The 18,056-nt window shown below is 36.7% G+C and overlaps 1 protein-coding gene across 3 annotated transcripts in view; it reads left to right on the top strand.

Moving 5' to 3' along the window:
• The window catches only part of NTN4 (netrin 4), a 114,212-nt gene that overhangs the window by 69,076 nt on the left and 27,080 nt on the right, over positions 1–18,056 (top strand). For all 3 annotated transcript variants that reach the window (XM_047741953.1, XM_047741952.1, XM_047741954.1), the window contains exons 4-5: positions 1,912–2,038; positions 4,050–4,238. In XM_047741953.1, coding sequence (XP_047597909.1) covers positions 1,912–2,038; positions 4,050–4,238 — 316 coding nt within the window. The remainder of the gene's footprint in view (positions 1–1,911; positions 2,039–4,049; positions 4,239–18,056) is intronic.

Here is an 18,056-nt window from a genome sequence, read left to right as displayed (position 1 = left end):
ACTTTCATGCTAATTTACCTGTTATGCTGTTTCTCAAGAAAAAAAAAAACAAGACTCATAGATCCAGATTTAGAGATCCCATTCTGAGCTACTTTACAAAGCTTTCATTTGTACAGTCATGACATCATGTGTCAATAAGTGCATGTTGGTACTGGAGTTCATGGCAGTCCTTAGGTATTAGGGAGTATGATGATCCAGGAGCTTAATTTTTAGAAACTGTTGGTGAGAGTCTACAAAAAAAAAATTAAAATTCTCATAAAACTCTCAGATCCTAGAGAATTCTACTGAAGTATGCCTCCCTGTGAGGAACACTATTTTAATAATCTCAACCACTCTGAATTGTGGGATTAAAACAAAATCATTATGGTCATTATGACATAATACATTCAAAGCCTTAAAAAAAATATATATATATTTGATTTTGATTTTGATATATATTTTAAAATATATATATATTTTTTAATTTTGATTTTCAGTTTTACTTCTGGAAAACACATTCTAAATAAATAAAGATGTACACAAATAGCTACAAGGATATTTGTTATAGAACTAAAATATAATATGTAAAAATATTTAAAACCTAAATAACCAAAAATAGGCGATTGGTCAAATAAATTGTATACCATACAAGGGAGCCATTAAAATGTGTGCTGTAGTGGCTCCTGGGTGGCTCAGTGGGTTAAAGCCTCTGCCTTCAGCCCAGGTCATGATCGCAGGGTCCTGGGATCAAGCCCTGTATTGGGCTTTCTGCTCAGCAGGGAGCCTGCTTCCCCCACTCTCTCTCTATCTGCCTCCCTGCCTACTTGTGATCTCCATCTGTCAAATAAATAAATAAAATCTTTAAAAAAAATGTGTGCTATACAAGAATATTTAATGAAATGGAAATATTATATCAATATATTGTTATATGAAAAAAGAAGTTTTACATATAATTGTATTGGGGGGCACCTGGGTAGCTCAGTTGGTTAAGCATCTGCCTTTGGCTCAGGTCATGATCTCAGGGTCCTGGGATCGAGCCCCCTATCGGGCTTCCTGCTCAGCAGGGGTCTGCTTCTCCATGTCCTCTGCCACTCTTGCTGCTTGTGCTCTCTCATGCACTTGCTCTCTGTCAAATAAATAAATAAAATCTTCATATATATATACATATGTATATATATATGTAGAGAGAGAGAGAGAAGCACCTGGGTGGCTCAGCTGGTTAAGTGACTGCCTTTGGTTCAGTGCATGATCCTGGGGTCCCAGGATCAAGTCCCGCATTGGGCTCCCTGCTCAGGTGGGTCTCACTCTTACCCTCTCCTCTCTCATGTTCTGTTTCACTCTCTCTCTCTAATAAATAAAATCTTTAATATATGTGTGTATAATTGTATTTTTAAAGTACTGGAAATATAAACTTCAAATGTTGATTTTGATATGAAATCATCATATTTACAGATTTCCAAATTTTTTATAGTGAAGATGTCGTACTTTTGTGTAAGGAATCTGAAAATTTTTAAGGTATTAAAAATTTAAGTAAATATCTAGCTAGTACTCCAGAATTACTCATATAGGGTCATGTAACCTACAGCCAAGAAAAATGGATTATGTAAGCTTTTTTTTTTTTTTTTTTTAGTTGGCTCCACACCCAGAATGCAGCCCCACTCAGGTCTTGAACTCACAATCCTGAGATCAAGGCTCAAGCTGAGATCAAGAGTCAGATACTTCACTGACTGAAATATCCAGGGGCCCCTTCTATGTAATCTTCTGAATTAATCAGAGGACAAACTAAAGAAAGGACCTCACACCTTGATGACTTCTTTAGGAAAGTGAATGCATGTCAAATGCCTAAAGCCAACCAATGAGATAAGATTGTGGGAAGAATATTCCTTCCAACATTGTTTGTGCCTCACAACTCTTACTTATTTTTGTTTGTAGGTCCATGGAAAGTGTATGTGTAAGCACAACACAGCAGGTACCCACTGCCAACACTGTGCACCATTATACAACGACCGCCCTTGGGAGGCAGCTGATGGCAAAACGGGATCTCCTCATGAGTGCAGAAGTGAGTACCAAGCCGACAAGACTAAAAGCCTTCTTTGTAAACTTATCTGTGGACGGCTTGTTGTCTCTAGAAACACAGCATCTAGCTTTTACTGAGAGTCTTTGGAGAACCTTCCCATGCCAAAGTTATTTAATAAAGGGTTTCTACTTTTTCATCATGATAAGGAATGAAAGGGTGAATGAAAGGGTGAAAGGCACTGTAACCTACACAAACATAGCTCATATCACTGCTCACTATGACCTCAGCCATTGGAAGCAATCACTGTTTGCAAAGTTGCCAATATGACTATTTTGCCAACAATGTGTTGCCCATTTTCTTGGACATTTTGCAGGACCTATGCACGCTTCTTGAGAAGTTGACAAAATAAAAACATGGCTAGACACAAGAGCACCTGAGGATTATGGCGTACAATTGCCCTCGTAGCTGAGATACCAAATTATAATCATGAAAATGGCTATCTCAAATTCAGTTCTCAAAACAGCCCTACAAAGCAACCAGGTGGTTTTAATCCCACTTGAGAGATCAGGAAATTGAGGCTCAGTAAGATTAAGTAACTTGTCAAAGATAGTAAATGATAGTCAGGACTTGATCCCAGCTCTTCAGTCTCCAAATTAAATGTTTCTTCCATAATACCATGACGCCTTCACTTATGATACTTAAAATGACAAGTCAGATTTGAAATTAAGCCAGTTCGTCAAGAATGAGACTGCATTACTAGGGCTAACTTCGGGTTTGAGGTTGGAGATTAGATTAGAGGGTAAAAAATATGGGAATACAAACCACTTTTTTCTTGGCAATTCAAAATGTTCAGAGAAATACGCATGCCCGTAACAATGTTTATACTTAAAAACTTCAGTTTTGCAAGAATTTAAAGGCAAGTACTGTCAGTAACGTTGTGGGAAGTCTCTTCCCATACATAATTTGGAATCCTACTTGATTTATTTTAGTTTCTCAGAAATGTAAAGGATTTCCTCTAAGCATAAATTTTAAATTATCTTACATTATGCTTTCTAAAGATTGTGAATCTCATCAAAATATCATAACATGTCAAGGAAACAATGAAAAAACAATAGCACAAACACAGTTGACCTCCAGGAAAAAGTCTGGATTCTTATTCTAAATCACTCATCAAGAGAATCTAAAGAATTTCTCCTAAATTCCTAGAGTGCCATTCTGGTCTTTCCACAGACACCAACTGTGTATCTAAATACATCTAGAACACAAAGACTTGTCATTTGGTGTTATTGATAATCTTATAAGTGCCTTTGAGAAATTGTTACAAAAGAAATAATGCAGACCTCTTCTAAAAACAAAACAAAACCACCAAAAACCCAGGCTTCTACAGGAGACTATCTTGTATTCCACCAGTACATCAATACTGAGGAATAGTGCCTCATGAAAGACAAATCAGTCTACCTGCCAAGTTACTAACCCCTGTCCACTACAAGGTTCTTTCCAGGTTCATTAGTGAGCATGAATTTAGATCTGTGATTGCAATATGAATTTTCATTTTCAAATGACGTCTGACAGTGTAGGGTTTTCTAAGCACGGTCAGGGGACTCACAGTGATGACACTGGTGCTTGAGAAGAAGCAGGAATGGAAATGGTGAAGCGTTACTGTTAAAGAGGTAAAAAATGGATAGCCACTCAAATAGTCTTTCCAAAACAAATGTCAACCCCAGCTGTTAAGAAAATAGTAATATCTCTGTCTAAGAAGATATATCCATGCTTTGCTGACTTTCAAGCATATCCTAAAACTTAATTTTTTTAATTTAAAATTTTAAAACTAAATAAAAGTCTCTGCCTTTTTATATGCTTTTTTGAATCTTGTACTGTGAAAATGTGCACTACTTAAAAAACGAAAAATAAAATTAAATACCAACACTGTATGTTAGTTATGCTTCAATTAAAAAAAAATTAGCAATCGTTTACCTCATCTTCAACAGCCTGAATATTAGAGAATGTTATTTTAAATTATTTGTTTTTCCTCCATGACTTTTTCCCTCCTCAGCCTGCAAGTGCAATGGGCATGCTGATGCCTGTCACTTTGACATTAGCATGTGGGAGGCATCAGGTAATCGCAGTGGTGGCGTCTGCATTGATTGTCAACACAATACGGAAGGTCAGCATTGCCAGAGATGTAAGCCAGGCTTCTACCGGGACCTCCGGAGACCCTTCTCTGCTCCAGATGCTTGCAAAAGTAAGTGAACTAGTGGTCCCTGGGGAAAAGCTTGACTTGTACAAAAGAGATGAATCTTTCCATCCTTCATATGCTGGTCCATGGGAGAGAGGTCCTGAAATTCTTAGTACACTCCAACACACTAGTTCATTTCTTCATTGATAAGTGGCACAAATTTTTAACTTGTTAGGTGAAAAGAGTATAATATTCATAAAAGTAATCTCTTTCATCACTCTGCATGAAGTAAAATTGTTTCCTGTAGCACCACATTTTGGAAAACAAGGTGAGAAATAAAAGAGGGGTAAAAAGGATGGTGAAGAGGGAGATATGTTTAAAATTATCTTAAGGGGCAGCTGGCTGGCTTGGTAGAGCAGGTGACTCTTGATCTTAGGGTTGTGAGTTCAAACCCCACATTTGGTATAGAGCTTACTTTAGAAGAGGTATGTAAAATTATTTTAAATATTTTATTTATTTATTAGAGAGAGAGAGAGATCACAAGTAAGCAGAGCAGCAGGCAGAGAGAAAGGGGGAAGTAGGCTCTCTGCTGAGCAGAGAGCCTGATGCAGGGCTCGATCCCAGGACCCTAAGATCATGATCTGAGCCGAAGGCAGAGGCTTAACCCACTGAGCCACCCAGGTGCCCCTGTAAAATTATCTTAAGACTAAATATATGAGTAGGACGTAGGCAATAAGAAGACTCAAACTGATAAAGAGTACTTGGGTCATTCTAGCTTTCATCTCTATGGTGAATTTGAACACCTGAAAAACCATGGGTTTGGGTGTCATTATGAATACACTTTGGCTGACACTGCCCTAATGTACCCCTGTATCATAAACTAACTTAGAACATAGCAATAATCCCCTACTCTTTCCCCAAATACTAAATTTTTATTGAATAGATTTTGCTTTTTTGTAGCATAATTCTAAGAGGAGATTTATATGAAAAAAAGAGTAAATTTTTTTAAAAGTAGGAGCTCAATTAACAAGACATTATTTGAAGCATGACCGTGAAGGGTGCAGTCGGAGCTTCCGAAGATGTTCAATGTGTATTAAGAGTTCATCTAGGGGCGCCTGGGTGGCTCAGTGGGTTAAGCCGCTGCCTTCGGCTCGGGTCATGATCCCAGGTCCTGGGTTCGAGCCCCGCATCGGGCTTTCTGCTCAGCGGGGAGCCTGCTTCCTCCTCTCTCTCTGCCTGCCTCTATGCCTACTTGTGATTTCTCTCTGTCAGATAAATGAATGGAATCTTTCAAAAAAAAAAAAAGAGTTCATCTAAATACATGAGTAGTTGCCGAAAAGACATAACTCTTAACTTGACGACAAAAAATACTCAAGACTATTAATGGAGATTGATGATCATGTACTTCCTTTTCCCACCAAGGACTCCGTGTTCTAGCTCAGAAACAGTGACCAGAAGGTTAGCAATATAATGGGAAATATTCATTTAAAATTTTGAGTTTTTTTTTCATTTAAAGGAAAAAAATTCTATTGCTCTTAATAAATACATATTTTTAAACATCAGACAGGTGGTATCTACATGAAATTTGAGTGGGCTTATTTGTTTTTCTCTCAGATTGTAGAAGACAGAAAGTGGCCCAGCTCACTTTTGACATTGAGCTCAAAATTTCTATCTACATCTTACTATTTCTCTGAGAATACGGTTTCCCTCTTGCTCTTTGTACTCAGACTTTCATTTTAATAGGTTTTGAACAGATCTAGAATAGAAGTTTCCCTGCTCCTTATGGCTATGTGACCCTGTGCCAGCTATTAAAGCTGTTTGGACTTTGATATTTTTTCTCCCCATAGGACTGTAATGATAACTATATAAGATAAAGTATGTGAGGGGTGCCTGGGTGGCTCAGTTGGTTAAGCATCTGCCTTCAGCTCAGGTTATGATCCCAGGTCCTAGGGTCGAGCCCCACCCACATGGTCAGGCTTCCTGCTCAGTGGAGAGTATGCTTCTCCCTCTCCCTGTCCCCCCTTCCTGTGTATTATCTTGCTAGCTCTCTCTCTCTCTCAAATAAATAAATAAAATCTTCGGGGAAAAAAAGATGTGAAAAAAAAAGTATGTGAACTGTTTAGTGCACTGCCTATTATAGTAAGCCTTCAAGAAATGAAAACTAGTATTATAATAACTATTATTGTCCTATATGATAGGAGATGGGAAATAATATTACAGAGTCCCAACTCTTTATTGATCAAAAATACCTATGTCAAAGATAGTTGCTTCTTTAAAATCCACAGGACCTTAGGGAATAAAATAAAGGCTCCTTAACCCCAAGCGCTGAATGAAGGGTCTGCTTATGAAATTGCTTAGATGCACAATATATTCAGTCTTAATACCATTTTCTACAGGATATATTTAAATAGGGCAGTGACTGGTTGGTTCAGTCAGTAAAGTGTGTGACTCTTAATCTCAGGGTCATGTGTTTAAGCCCCATACTGCGCGTGGAGCCTACTAAAATAATAATAATAAAATAAAATAAGATTAAAAAAATAAAAAGTGGGCACCTGGCTGGCTCAGTTGATGAAGCATATGACTCCTGATCTCAGGGTTGTGAGTTCAAGTTTCATTTGGGTGTAGAGAATTACTTAAAAATGAGATCTTTAAAAAAAGGAAAGACATAGATGATAGATAGATAGATAGATAGATAGATAATGTGCACTGCATATCTTCAGACCACTAGCAGAAATGTTTAAAAAATGAGAATGTACTAACTACCAAGCAGATGAAATAGGAAAGGAAGTTAATTTATCATTAAGTGACTTAGATACGGTAACTATCTTGTAGGACAACAAGCAACATTTTCAGAATACATTTTTCAAAGATACTACTAAATAACATTGACTTGAAACAGTAAGTTGTACAATGTACCTAACTTACATATTTGTTCTTTAAGTCATTCAGTGAATATATACTGAATGCCTGTTATATGCCAAGTGTTTGGGATACATCAGGGAACAAAACAAAGTTCTCTAACCATTAAAAACAGAAATAGAAAAGGGTTAGGGGTGCCTGGGTGGCCCAGTTGTTAAGCATCTGCCTTGGGCTCAGGTCATGATCCCAGAGTCCTAGGATCGAGCCCTGCATCAGGCTCCAGGCTCAGCAGGAAGCCTGCTTCTCCCTCTCCCAATCTCCCTGCTTGTATTCCCTCTCTCGCTGTCTCTCTCTGTCAAATAAATATATAAAATCCTTAAAAAAAAAAAAGAAAGAAAAGGTTTATTGGCAAACTTGGAACCAAGATAAATACGTTTTTAAATTTTTGCTTTGTTTTCTTTTTGTTATTGTGCTATGGCTCATATTCTTACAAAATATAAAAAGGTTGCCAGCTCTAGCTTTTGAAACCCTAGAGAGCTCACCACTTCAGAATTTTATAACAAGAATGTGAAAAAGGAGATTAGTTAAAAGTTGACTCTTTATTAATGGTCACTACTTATATAACTATTCTAGAGACTTGTACAAAAAAAGATTTTAAAGTTTTGCTCCCCAAACTACCAGTTCTATAAAAACATAAGCAAAATGTGAAACTGTAGCTAAAACTAACACATTAGATACAGTGTTTTCACAATGTTTATGTATGTGTGTGTGTAAATGTATATATGTATGTATGTAGGCAAATGGTATATACGTGTGTACATGAATGTTAGATCACACAAGTATGATCAGTATTGTGTTAGACAGTGTGGAGGAGAGCCCATAGGAGGAGCAATTAACAAGAGTTGAGTGTTTTGAGTTTTGATGTAAGACCTGAGACCTGAAGTTTAATAGGAATCAACATAACATGGCTATTCCTTCTGGAGAAAATAACCAGTGCCAAAAAGAAACAGAAGGAAGAAAGAATATGAAATATTCTGAGAACTGGGAAAAAAAAAAAAAAAAAAGAAACAGAATGACCAGAGAGGCAAGAAAAAGGGAGGGAAGGCAAGAAAAGGTAAGGGAATGAGAGTAGAAGAAAAGATGGGTGGTTGGCTGGAGCTGTCCTCATCTTGGACACAGTCAGTGAGACGGACCTGATTGAACTACTTACAAGTAGTTGATAATCAGCCAATAAATATCATTTAGCATAATTTTCCTGGGCCCTGCCAAGTTGATATTTATAGGCATTATCTAAGTATTAGAAGACCAAAAGCACCAAAGTCATTTCAGTGAAAACTCCCATCAAGACTACATTACTATATTTTTTAAAAATGGAAATATTGTAAGGTAATTATAACAAACTTTTCTGAATTTGTTCCTCAACACTTTAAGTTGTCGTGAGATTCTGAAAGACTTGAAGACAGAAACTACTACTACTGGGGTGCCTGGGTGCCTTAGTTGGTTAAGCAACTGCCTTTGGCTCAGGTCATGATTCTGGAGTTCCAGATCGAGTCCCACATCGGGCTCCCAGCTCCGTGGGGAGTCTGCTTCTCCCTCTGACCTCTCCCTTCTCATGCTTGTGCTCTTTCTCTCATTCTCTCAAATAAATAAATCTTTAAAAAGAAAAAAAGAAACGACTACTACTGAGTCAAATTGCTAATCACTCCTAAACAAATACTTTCATGGTATTTAATGTACCAAGTAAGGAAGTTATGAAAATAACTGATACTAATTTAGCCCTTTTAGCATAATTTGTAGGAAGTAGGTGGATCAGCGGGGGAAGATCTGTATTTCCTTCTTTCGTACTCTGGATAGTGCCCTGGTCCACTGATTAGATGGCTGAGGAAGGCACATCTCCATTCATTTTATGGTTATTCCAGCTATGTTTGGGACAAGTTGTCTGTGTCAACTTCCTTAGCATGGATTTCCTTACTGGTGCTTCTTTCAGAATATTACTCTTTTTGTTCTTCTCTTTCCTTTTCTGACCCAGGGGTAACTACCAACACTTATTAGCACATCCAATCCTTTCCCCTACCTTCACACTATCCACAGTATATTATTTGATTGACAATATATTTGGCAGAGTTTTCATTTTATTTAGTAACATTTTCATATAATTAACCTCCTCCTTAACAGATGTGTCTATGTATCACCTTCAGAGTTAGTAACTCTGGTAATAAAGTGTATGATAAATAAGTTAATGTACACATTTTATTTTTTTTAAAGATTTATTTATTTATGAGAGAGAGAGAAAGAACGAACATGCACAAGTAGGGGATCCCTGCTGAATGTGAAGCCCAATGTGGGGCTTGATCCCAGGACTCTGTGAGACCATGACCTAAGCCAAAATCAAGAGTCGGATGCTTAATTGACTGAGCAGCCAGGGGCCCCTGTACATAACATTAATGTTAGAGTGTACCAGATTTCATGCTAGATGCTGATAGAAATATTGCTGTAACTAGAACTTTTCTCCCAGTTAGTTCCCACCTTTCTTTTCTGAGGAAGGTAGTATGAGGAAAACAAGTCAATATTATGATATGATATTAAAAAATCTTAACTATCTCAGTATGTGTCTCTATCAACATGTACAATGTTATTCAAAATAACAATTTTATTTATTCTACTGTGCTTACCAAGGTGGAAAAGTAACCTGCTACTCAGTGTGTGGTCCATAGACCAGCCCCACTGGCATCATCCTGTTGCTGATTAGAAAATACAGAACTTCTTATTCTATCCCAGATCTACTGAATCAAACATGCACTTTAAAAAATTTCCAGGTGACTGTATCATACTAAAGTTTAAGATTGCTTCAGAATGTTTTTCTTTCTTTTTTTTTTTTTAAGATTTTATTTTTAAGTAATCTCTATACCCAACGTGGGGCTAAAACTCAAAACCCTGGGAGCAAGAATCACATGCTCTACCAAATGAGCCAGCCAAGCATCCCCAGACTGCTTTTTAACAAAGGTTAAACACATCTTAGCACTCTATGGTTAAGTTGGCTAGAACATCCTACTATTCCCTGAGCATCCAAATTAACCAAGATGTGCATTTCTATTTGTGTGCGTATGGACTTAGAATTTATAAAAATGAATTACATAGAGATTTACTGAGAAAAAATGGATATCCGGATAAATATGTTTCCATAGTATGGTTTTTTCCTAAAGTTTGATTCATGGAACACTAACTCCATGAGATGTCAATTGGAATTAGATAAGGAAGATTTCTTCTATACCTTCAAATTTGAAAAATGGTGAATTAATCAAAGATTTTTTTCTTCAGGATTTTTCAGAGCATTTAATATGCTAATGTTCATTCTACACCTCCCAAAAAGCTTTGAGGTGTCTCTCAAATTTAACCAGAGAACACTTTTTTTACAGAGTAAGAAAAGTGGGACCCGTGTTCTACAGAATACACTGGGAAATGCAGCTATTGTATGGTGACATATCTATATGATGACTCACTTGGGAAGACATATCCCAGAAGATTCCTTCTGTATATTTGTATATTTGTTTCTCATTCTAAGTGTTAGAGCCTATAACTATATATCAAGGAAATAATAAACTTTACATTCCTATCAGCAAAATAATCACAAACATAATATTAACTAAGGCTGGGCAGTCTAGTCTGCTGGACTGCCAGGGATGACTTATGAAAACATCTCTCCCTTATTTCCTACTTGATATCTTCTTAGGAATTTGGAGCCATTGAAACTCTGAAGCAGCAGTCCAGACAAAATTTACTAGAAGTATACATTATACCTCAGTTTAGCTAAGGAAACACTTACCGAGTACCTCCTCTATGCGAGGCACTGTGGTAAAGCACTAGGTATGTAAAGATGAAAAGGTCTTCCCTAAAAGATCTTTAATTCTAAATGGGGAGAAATGTAAGAAACAGATTATTTCAATATACTGTGGTGATGGTGATGATATAATAGATAACAGCTGACATTTGTTGAATGCCTACTAGTCTCTGTTCACTCTTCAAAAAGCTGTATATATATTAACTCATTTAATTTTCACAAAAGCTCTTTAATATTGGTACCATTATCATTCCCACTGTATGATCAAAACAATGAAAGAGATACATTGAGTGTCTTTTTTTTTTTTAAAGATTTTATTTATTTATTTGACAGAGAGATCACAAGTAGATGGAGAGGCAGGCAGAGAGAGAGAGAGAGAGGGAAGCAGGCTCCCTGCTGAGCAGAGAGCCCGATGCAGGACTCAATCCCAGGACCCTGAGGTCATGACCTGAGCCGAAGGCAGCGGCTTAACCCACTGAGCCACCCAGGCGCCCTACATTGAGTGTCTTAGAGAAGTGTAGGGTAGGGTGAAAGCAATTAAGGGGAGACTTCCCTGAAGAGATGCCTTTGATACTTCTTTGGGGATTATTTTTATTTTTTTTTCTTCTAAAAGTACATAGTGTTTGTCTTACTTTCTAATCAATGATTGCCTTTGTTGACTTTTATGAGTTGATCTAGAAAGTGAAATGAACTGATGTTATTCTTCCTCATAGAACACATTTCATAGAATACTTACCTGGACACGTTATTCCAGCCAAGAAATATCGGTGACATTCATCTTGGGACTGTGTTCACAGTTAGCTCTTTGCCAAATAAGTCAAGGATTTATTGGCACTATTGATGTTCCAGGCTAATTTTTTCCCTTCCACTCGCCTGACAAGCACTTTGCTAAATGGTATTGTCCTTATTATACATTTTTAGTTGATGGTCATAAATTCATCAAACCTGAATAAAAAGAGCTCTAAACCTAATCTACTAGCCGAAAGATTTATTCCTGTGAATAATGAAATCAACTCTATTCTCACTTCCTCTTTATTCCAGCCTTAAGCAGAACCAACTGTGGGACCCAAACAATCAACTACACTTTTCCATAGCCAAGAAAGTACTTCTGAGGATTCCAGAGCTGTTTGTTTTTTTAAGGCTAGTAGAGATCATTGAAACTAAATTTATTTCTACAACTCAGAAAAAAAAATGTAAAGGACAGTGCATTTAAGGTCTGTAAACACAAGGGAAAATGTGAATCTTTCCAGCTGAATCTAGGGCTGAGGGCAGAATGGAGGCTCAACTTGGTTGGCTGCTAAGGTACAGAAGTAAAAAGGAAGATGTAATTATCACTGTGCACTAAGATACTTTGAGGAATACTATCTTTCTGTTTTAAAAGAGCAGTCTCTTTTAGAGTAACTCACTTGAAATCTTGAATGTCCCTTAAGTACCTTAGGTAGCCTATCACCTAAGTAGATTTTCTTTTGGCAGACATTAAAAATATGAGAATAACCCACTGAACAGTAGTGTGCTAGCTTTCTCGTGAGGGGAAATGCCCTGATTTGTAGCACTGGCCAATTTCTGTGGTTTAAGTATTCCCCCCAATTTCAAGCTATCAGATCATTTTTCAAATCAGGAACTCAGACAGACTCAGACTCTACACCACAGGTGAAATGGTTTCTCTCATTTGAATGAAGTCTTGCCTCAGCCTCTTTCTCTGATCTCAAGCACTGCCTCAATCTAATCATTAGTTCCCAAACCTGTCAATGGATCAGAGTCAATTGGAGCACTTATTGAAAATATGAACGCTCAGAGCCCTTCCCTAGATCTTCTGAATCAGAATCTCCAATAGACACTGAGGGCAGAAATCTGTATCTTTTTCTAAAAAGCATCATTGGTGATTCTGATTCAGCCTTTTGGTCCCCTGGCCAGCACTTGAGAACCACTGCATATTCCATTATTTCCAGTGTGATCTCTATTCACTTCCATCCTTGGATGAAAGATTTTGAGCTAATAATCATCTATAACTTAATCTACTCACTGAATTAGCCATATCTTTGACAGAAAAGCCTAAAGGATTACTAAAACTCTGTCTAGACATTTTTTCTGACTCAAAGATAGATATAAATGCTCATAAACATTTATGTCACTTATCTTTTCTTCTGAAGAATGTCTAACTTAGAACCTCTGCTTTTCTTAAAAAAAAAAATTCTGGCAGAATTCTAAGATGTCTGTCTTTCGTGTAACAGTTTCAAAATAAATACCTAGTGATTCCATTCAGAAAACTCCCTCTTATTCATAATATATAAATTGATTTACCATGAATACCTCATATTTTAAAGTGCATTACTGTGTAATGAGACTGGATTTATGATAAAATTAGCTTACCATTACACTGACAATTTATTTTTATTTCTGCATTCACATACTTCAGAACATAGCACTAAACTACTATAGGTATGTGATTGTGTTGGATTAAATAATCATTGACTATAGTTCTTCGTGAAGCTCCATTCTGGTCCCCACCACATTTTGACACCAAAGAATAACTTAAATGTTAGATTCATTGAAAATTGGGTGTGGAATATTGACAGCTATTCTATGACATTTCTCTACAGAAAATTTCTCATGCTTCAATAGAACACATGGTCTGAAATAGATGTTGGAAGAAATGCTTTATAGAATAGAATTTACTCTCTTTTTTAGGAAACAGCCAGTTAGTTCTTTACCATAAATTTATTGACTTTTGTGTTGTGACATCTTTTTAACTATTGCATAGTCTCTCTCCATATTTAAAGAAAAATCAGCAAATGGCAAAGAAAGCAGGATTTATTCCCTGTCAAAGTAAACAACTTCTTGAAAAACTGACATGCCCTTCCTTCCTCCCCGGTGGGCCAAAATAAATGTAGTCGATTGCCTTTCAGCAGAGAGTGAATAAAAATAAACTTAGTCCTTCTGCCCTAAAAACCAAACCAAGTGTTGACCAAGATACTGTTTTGTTACTTGGTTACCATTACCCTGCCTAGTGAGCTATCTTTGTAAAGAACTCTATCATCCATCCAAATCTATCTCCTTTTTTTTCTTCTTGCTTTTTTTCTTCTTTTCTTCTTTCTATCTTAGGTGAAAACTGCTCAGCTGATGGAAACACAGTGCCTACAATGGGTGACTGTCTTGCTATAGACTGTCTTTCCATCCTTCACAGTCTACGCAAATATCTCATCATGGTCCCAAGAAGAATCTCTGTGTTTCTCCACTTGTTTGTACCTCTAGTTAATAATTACTTCATTCTACCTTTAGGATGGTTATTCCTTCCCTTTAAATTCCCCCAGAAGTAAAATTTTGAAATTAGTTAAATCAATAATACCTTACCACAACAACACATTTAGGTAAAGCCCTGATGCTTCCCACTTTTTACTGATGTACCTATGTTTCAGCCCATATCAGAAAAGGACTTTTTCCCAAGGGTCATTAAAATGTCTTCCTTATAGCAGCTTAGTGGGTTTTTTCTTTCAAAATATAGTTTCCACAAAGCATGAATCCATTTTATGTCTTATAAACAACACAGACATCCTTGTTTTATGCTAAAAGCAATGATTTCAGCATAGAATCAGTATAAAGTAACAGTTTTTGAAAAGCAAACTGTAAATAGAGCCAGTCACTTGGCAATAATAGCTGAGAAACTTTAATCTCAGCTTTTAAAAAATCTAGGGTGTAAAACCAGAGGATTAAGAACTGAGAGAGACAGAAAAAATTCGTATATCATAATGTAGTAATCATACTAGGACTATCCTTTAAAAAGGTCAAATGATATACATTAAAACCACCACCCCCCAAAAGGAGAAATTTTATGAACTGATAAATAATAAAAGTCACATTTGGGAAGAGAAATGGGAGAGGTCACAAAATTCTCTAACATCTCTCTAAAACAGAACGTGTAATTCATTGAATAAATAAATAATATGCCATTCTGTATTTGATGAGGACAAGCAATAAATAATAAATAATTATAATATATCAAAACTCTCAGAAATTCTGGACAAAATTAAATAGGCTATAAAGAAGAGAAGTAGCATTTATTGAATGGCTACTATGGGCCAGACACTGTGGCTGGGCAATTTACATAAGCCATGTCATTTAGCAATCTTTAGGAGTTAGGCAGTATTTTTTATATTTTACAAATGAGGACATTGAAGCTTAAATTAACTATTTAATTTGTCCAGGTTCACACAGCTGGTCTGAAAGAGGGCTGGGATTTGAACCCAGGTTTGTCCGACCCTGAAGACTTTGATCCAAAGACATAGAAAGATCTAAAAAACTTGATTCTACACTGTGTCCTGGTTGATGAAAACAAAATGAATCTTAAAATGCAGAAATAATCAGTTATGTGTTTTAGAACAAAAAAAAATTTTTTAAAGATTTTATTTGACAGACAGATCACAAATAGAGAGGCAGGCAGAGAGAGAGAGAGTAGGAAGCAGGCTCCCCACTGAGCAGAGAGCCCGATGCGGGGCTGGATTCCAGGACCCTGGGATCATGACCTGAGCCAAAAACAGAGGCTTTAACCCACTGAGCCACCCAGGTGCCCCAGAACCAAAAATAATTTTTAAAAGGAACCTAGACTTGGGTTTTGAATAAGACCCTGCTTCCTGATGAATAGCCATGTAAAGTTTGAACCTAAAAAGCTGTATTTATGGGGCACTTGTTTGGCTCAGTGGGTTAAAGCCTCTGCCTTCAGCTCAGGTCATGATCCCAGAGTCCTGGGATTGAGCCCCGCATCGGGCTCTCTGCTCAGCAGGGAGCCGTCTTCCTCCTCTCTCTCTGCCTGCTTCTCTGCCTACTTGTGATCTCCGTCTGTCAAATAAATAGATACAAATGTTAAAAAAAAAAAAGAGCTGCATTTATCTTAAAGAATCTTAGTATAAGAAAGATGTAGACAACAGAGGAGGGTTCCACATAGGCCAACAAAACAAGAAGAGAGATACTAATGAATAAATATGAAAGAGGCTGAATAGTCTCAACTTAACTAGGAAACTGCTCAGGAAGAACACAACAACTTTCTTCACACAGTCGAAAGTTGTTAGGGGACATAGGGAGTGGCAAAACATAATTTACTTCCCTAGAACAAAGAGCCATAATTAGATGTAATTGGGTGAAAGTGAGGAAAAAAGATTGATTAATGTGAAAAAAAAATTGCACTGCCAGTGAAAGGCATTTGTGGGTGGAGAATGTCTCCTACAGAGTTAGAATAAAGAACTTTTATCACAAATAATAAATAATAAAACTCAACTGAGTGAAGCATTAAATGTAGGGAACAGTCTTGCATGGGGAAAACTCAGGATAACATATTCTATTTCACCATTTCAGTTTTCTGTTGTTGTTTCTGTTGTGCGTGTGTTTGTTTGCTCTGTTTCTAATGTCTTGTGATCGTAATTCTATGGTGCTAAAATACTAAAAAGCTATAGAAGAAAGAATACAAGCCTTTCAGAAGGTTCATCAACACATATTTCATGCTTATCACTCATTCAGAGGAACATTCATTCAACAAAGATTGAGAGAGTCCCTAAAACGGGTCAGCATGGTCCTAGGTAGATGTGGTTTCTACATTCTAGGCCTTCACAGTGTAGTATGGAGACAGCAGGGAGGTGAAAATCATAAAGAGATTACACCAGGGGCCAGAAGACCATCAGTCATTAAGAAATATTTATTAAGTGATAATAATTCATCCATTTTTATTTTCATTTTTTAAAACTCACCACAGATTTATGCAGTATTTACCTTGTGGCAGGCCTATTGTATTCACTGTATATACAACAAAACAGAGTCCCTAATTCCATGGAAACAGACTGTAAATAAATTTTTCCATGTAAATACGTAATTAAAAACTGCAGGGGCAGCTGACTCAGTCAGTGGAGCATGTGACTCTTGAGTTTGGGGTTGTGAGTTTGAGTCCCACATTGGGTGTAGTGATTACTTGAAAACAAAATCTTTAAAAAAAACAAAACAAAACTGAAATACTTGCAGTGAAGAAAAGGGTACCATGATAGATTATAGCAGGAATGAACCACATCAATTCAAAGAAGAAGACAGATGAGGTCATAGGGATTCTTTATCCAAATGAAGAAGGAGTTGGGGATGACCAAGGTTCCTGACTAGGTGCCTGAGTAAATGATGCCTTGCATGGAAGAGGAATATAGGAGCCTTTCTTCAACAAAAAGATAAAGGTGTTTGATGCAACCAAATTCCTCAGAGCTAAATACAGTATCTAAAATTATACCTGGAAGTTTTCCTGTAACAGAATTTGCACACTCAAAAGTACAAATTCTTCTTCAGTTTTAAATGGAGTAGCAACCCAGGAATATGAAATTGGCTATTTAGCTATCTAAAATTTTTTAGATATACCCAGGAATAAATAGGAACTGGCTCAGTTACAATTTATAAACCGGAAGAATACAGAAATCAAACGGAGGGTCTGAGCGGTGGTCATAGTAAAGGTTCAAAAATAAAGGGTATGACTTTTGTATTCATTTGCATTACTCATTTAAAGTTCATAGAAAACATAGGAAATATACTTAAATACATTTATTTTTGAAAGCATTTAATAGGGGCACAAATGACTAGACTTATGCATACACTGATCTCCTTCAGCATGGGATGTACAGTAACTCAAGAGACATTGTATTTCAGTAAGTGAAAGGCAAGTCTTCATTTAGATTATTTTCTTATTAGATTTATTCTTGCATAATTTTATTTGAAATTAACATTCATCTTGAATATTATGGCCCTATCTTTGAACATGATGTGATTATATTTAAAGGATGAATAAAAATGTTCCCTAGGAGAGTAAAGGGGTAAACCATATTGCCTTTGACAACTGCCTTTGTTTACAATTTTTTCTTTATTTTTCCATAGTTGTTCATCCACTAGCAGAGATAATTGATAGAAGGAAAGGAGAAAATAGTACTAAAAAAGACAGAAGACTTTATTTTATCTAACATTTAACTTCACACTTGATACAGTAATAATAGATCATACTCTTTTCTGTTTAGAGCTGCATCTCAGTCATTGCCTTTAACTCCAATTCTAAGAACCTCAGGGGGAAGCTCTTGAAATGGCTTTGATATTTAAAATCCCCCATCAGAAATCATGTAGGGCCTTGGCCTTTTCAGGGGAAGACAGTGGTGGGAGGCTGGGAAGCTCTGCTGAAG

The sequence above is a fragment of the Lutra lutra genome, chromosome 8 (assembly GCF_902655055.1).
Source record: "Lutra lutra chromosome 8, mLutLut1.2, whole genome shotgun sequence".
Lineage (NCBI taxonomy): Eukaryota > Metazoa > Chordata > Mammalia > Carnivora > Mustelidae > Lutra > Lutra lutra.
This window is presented reverse-complemented; position numbering and strand designations above follow the sequence as displayed.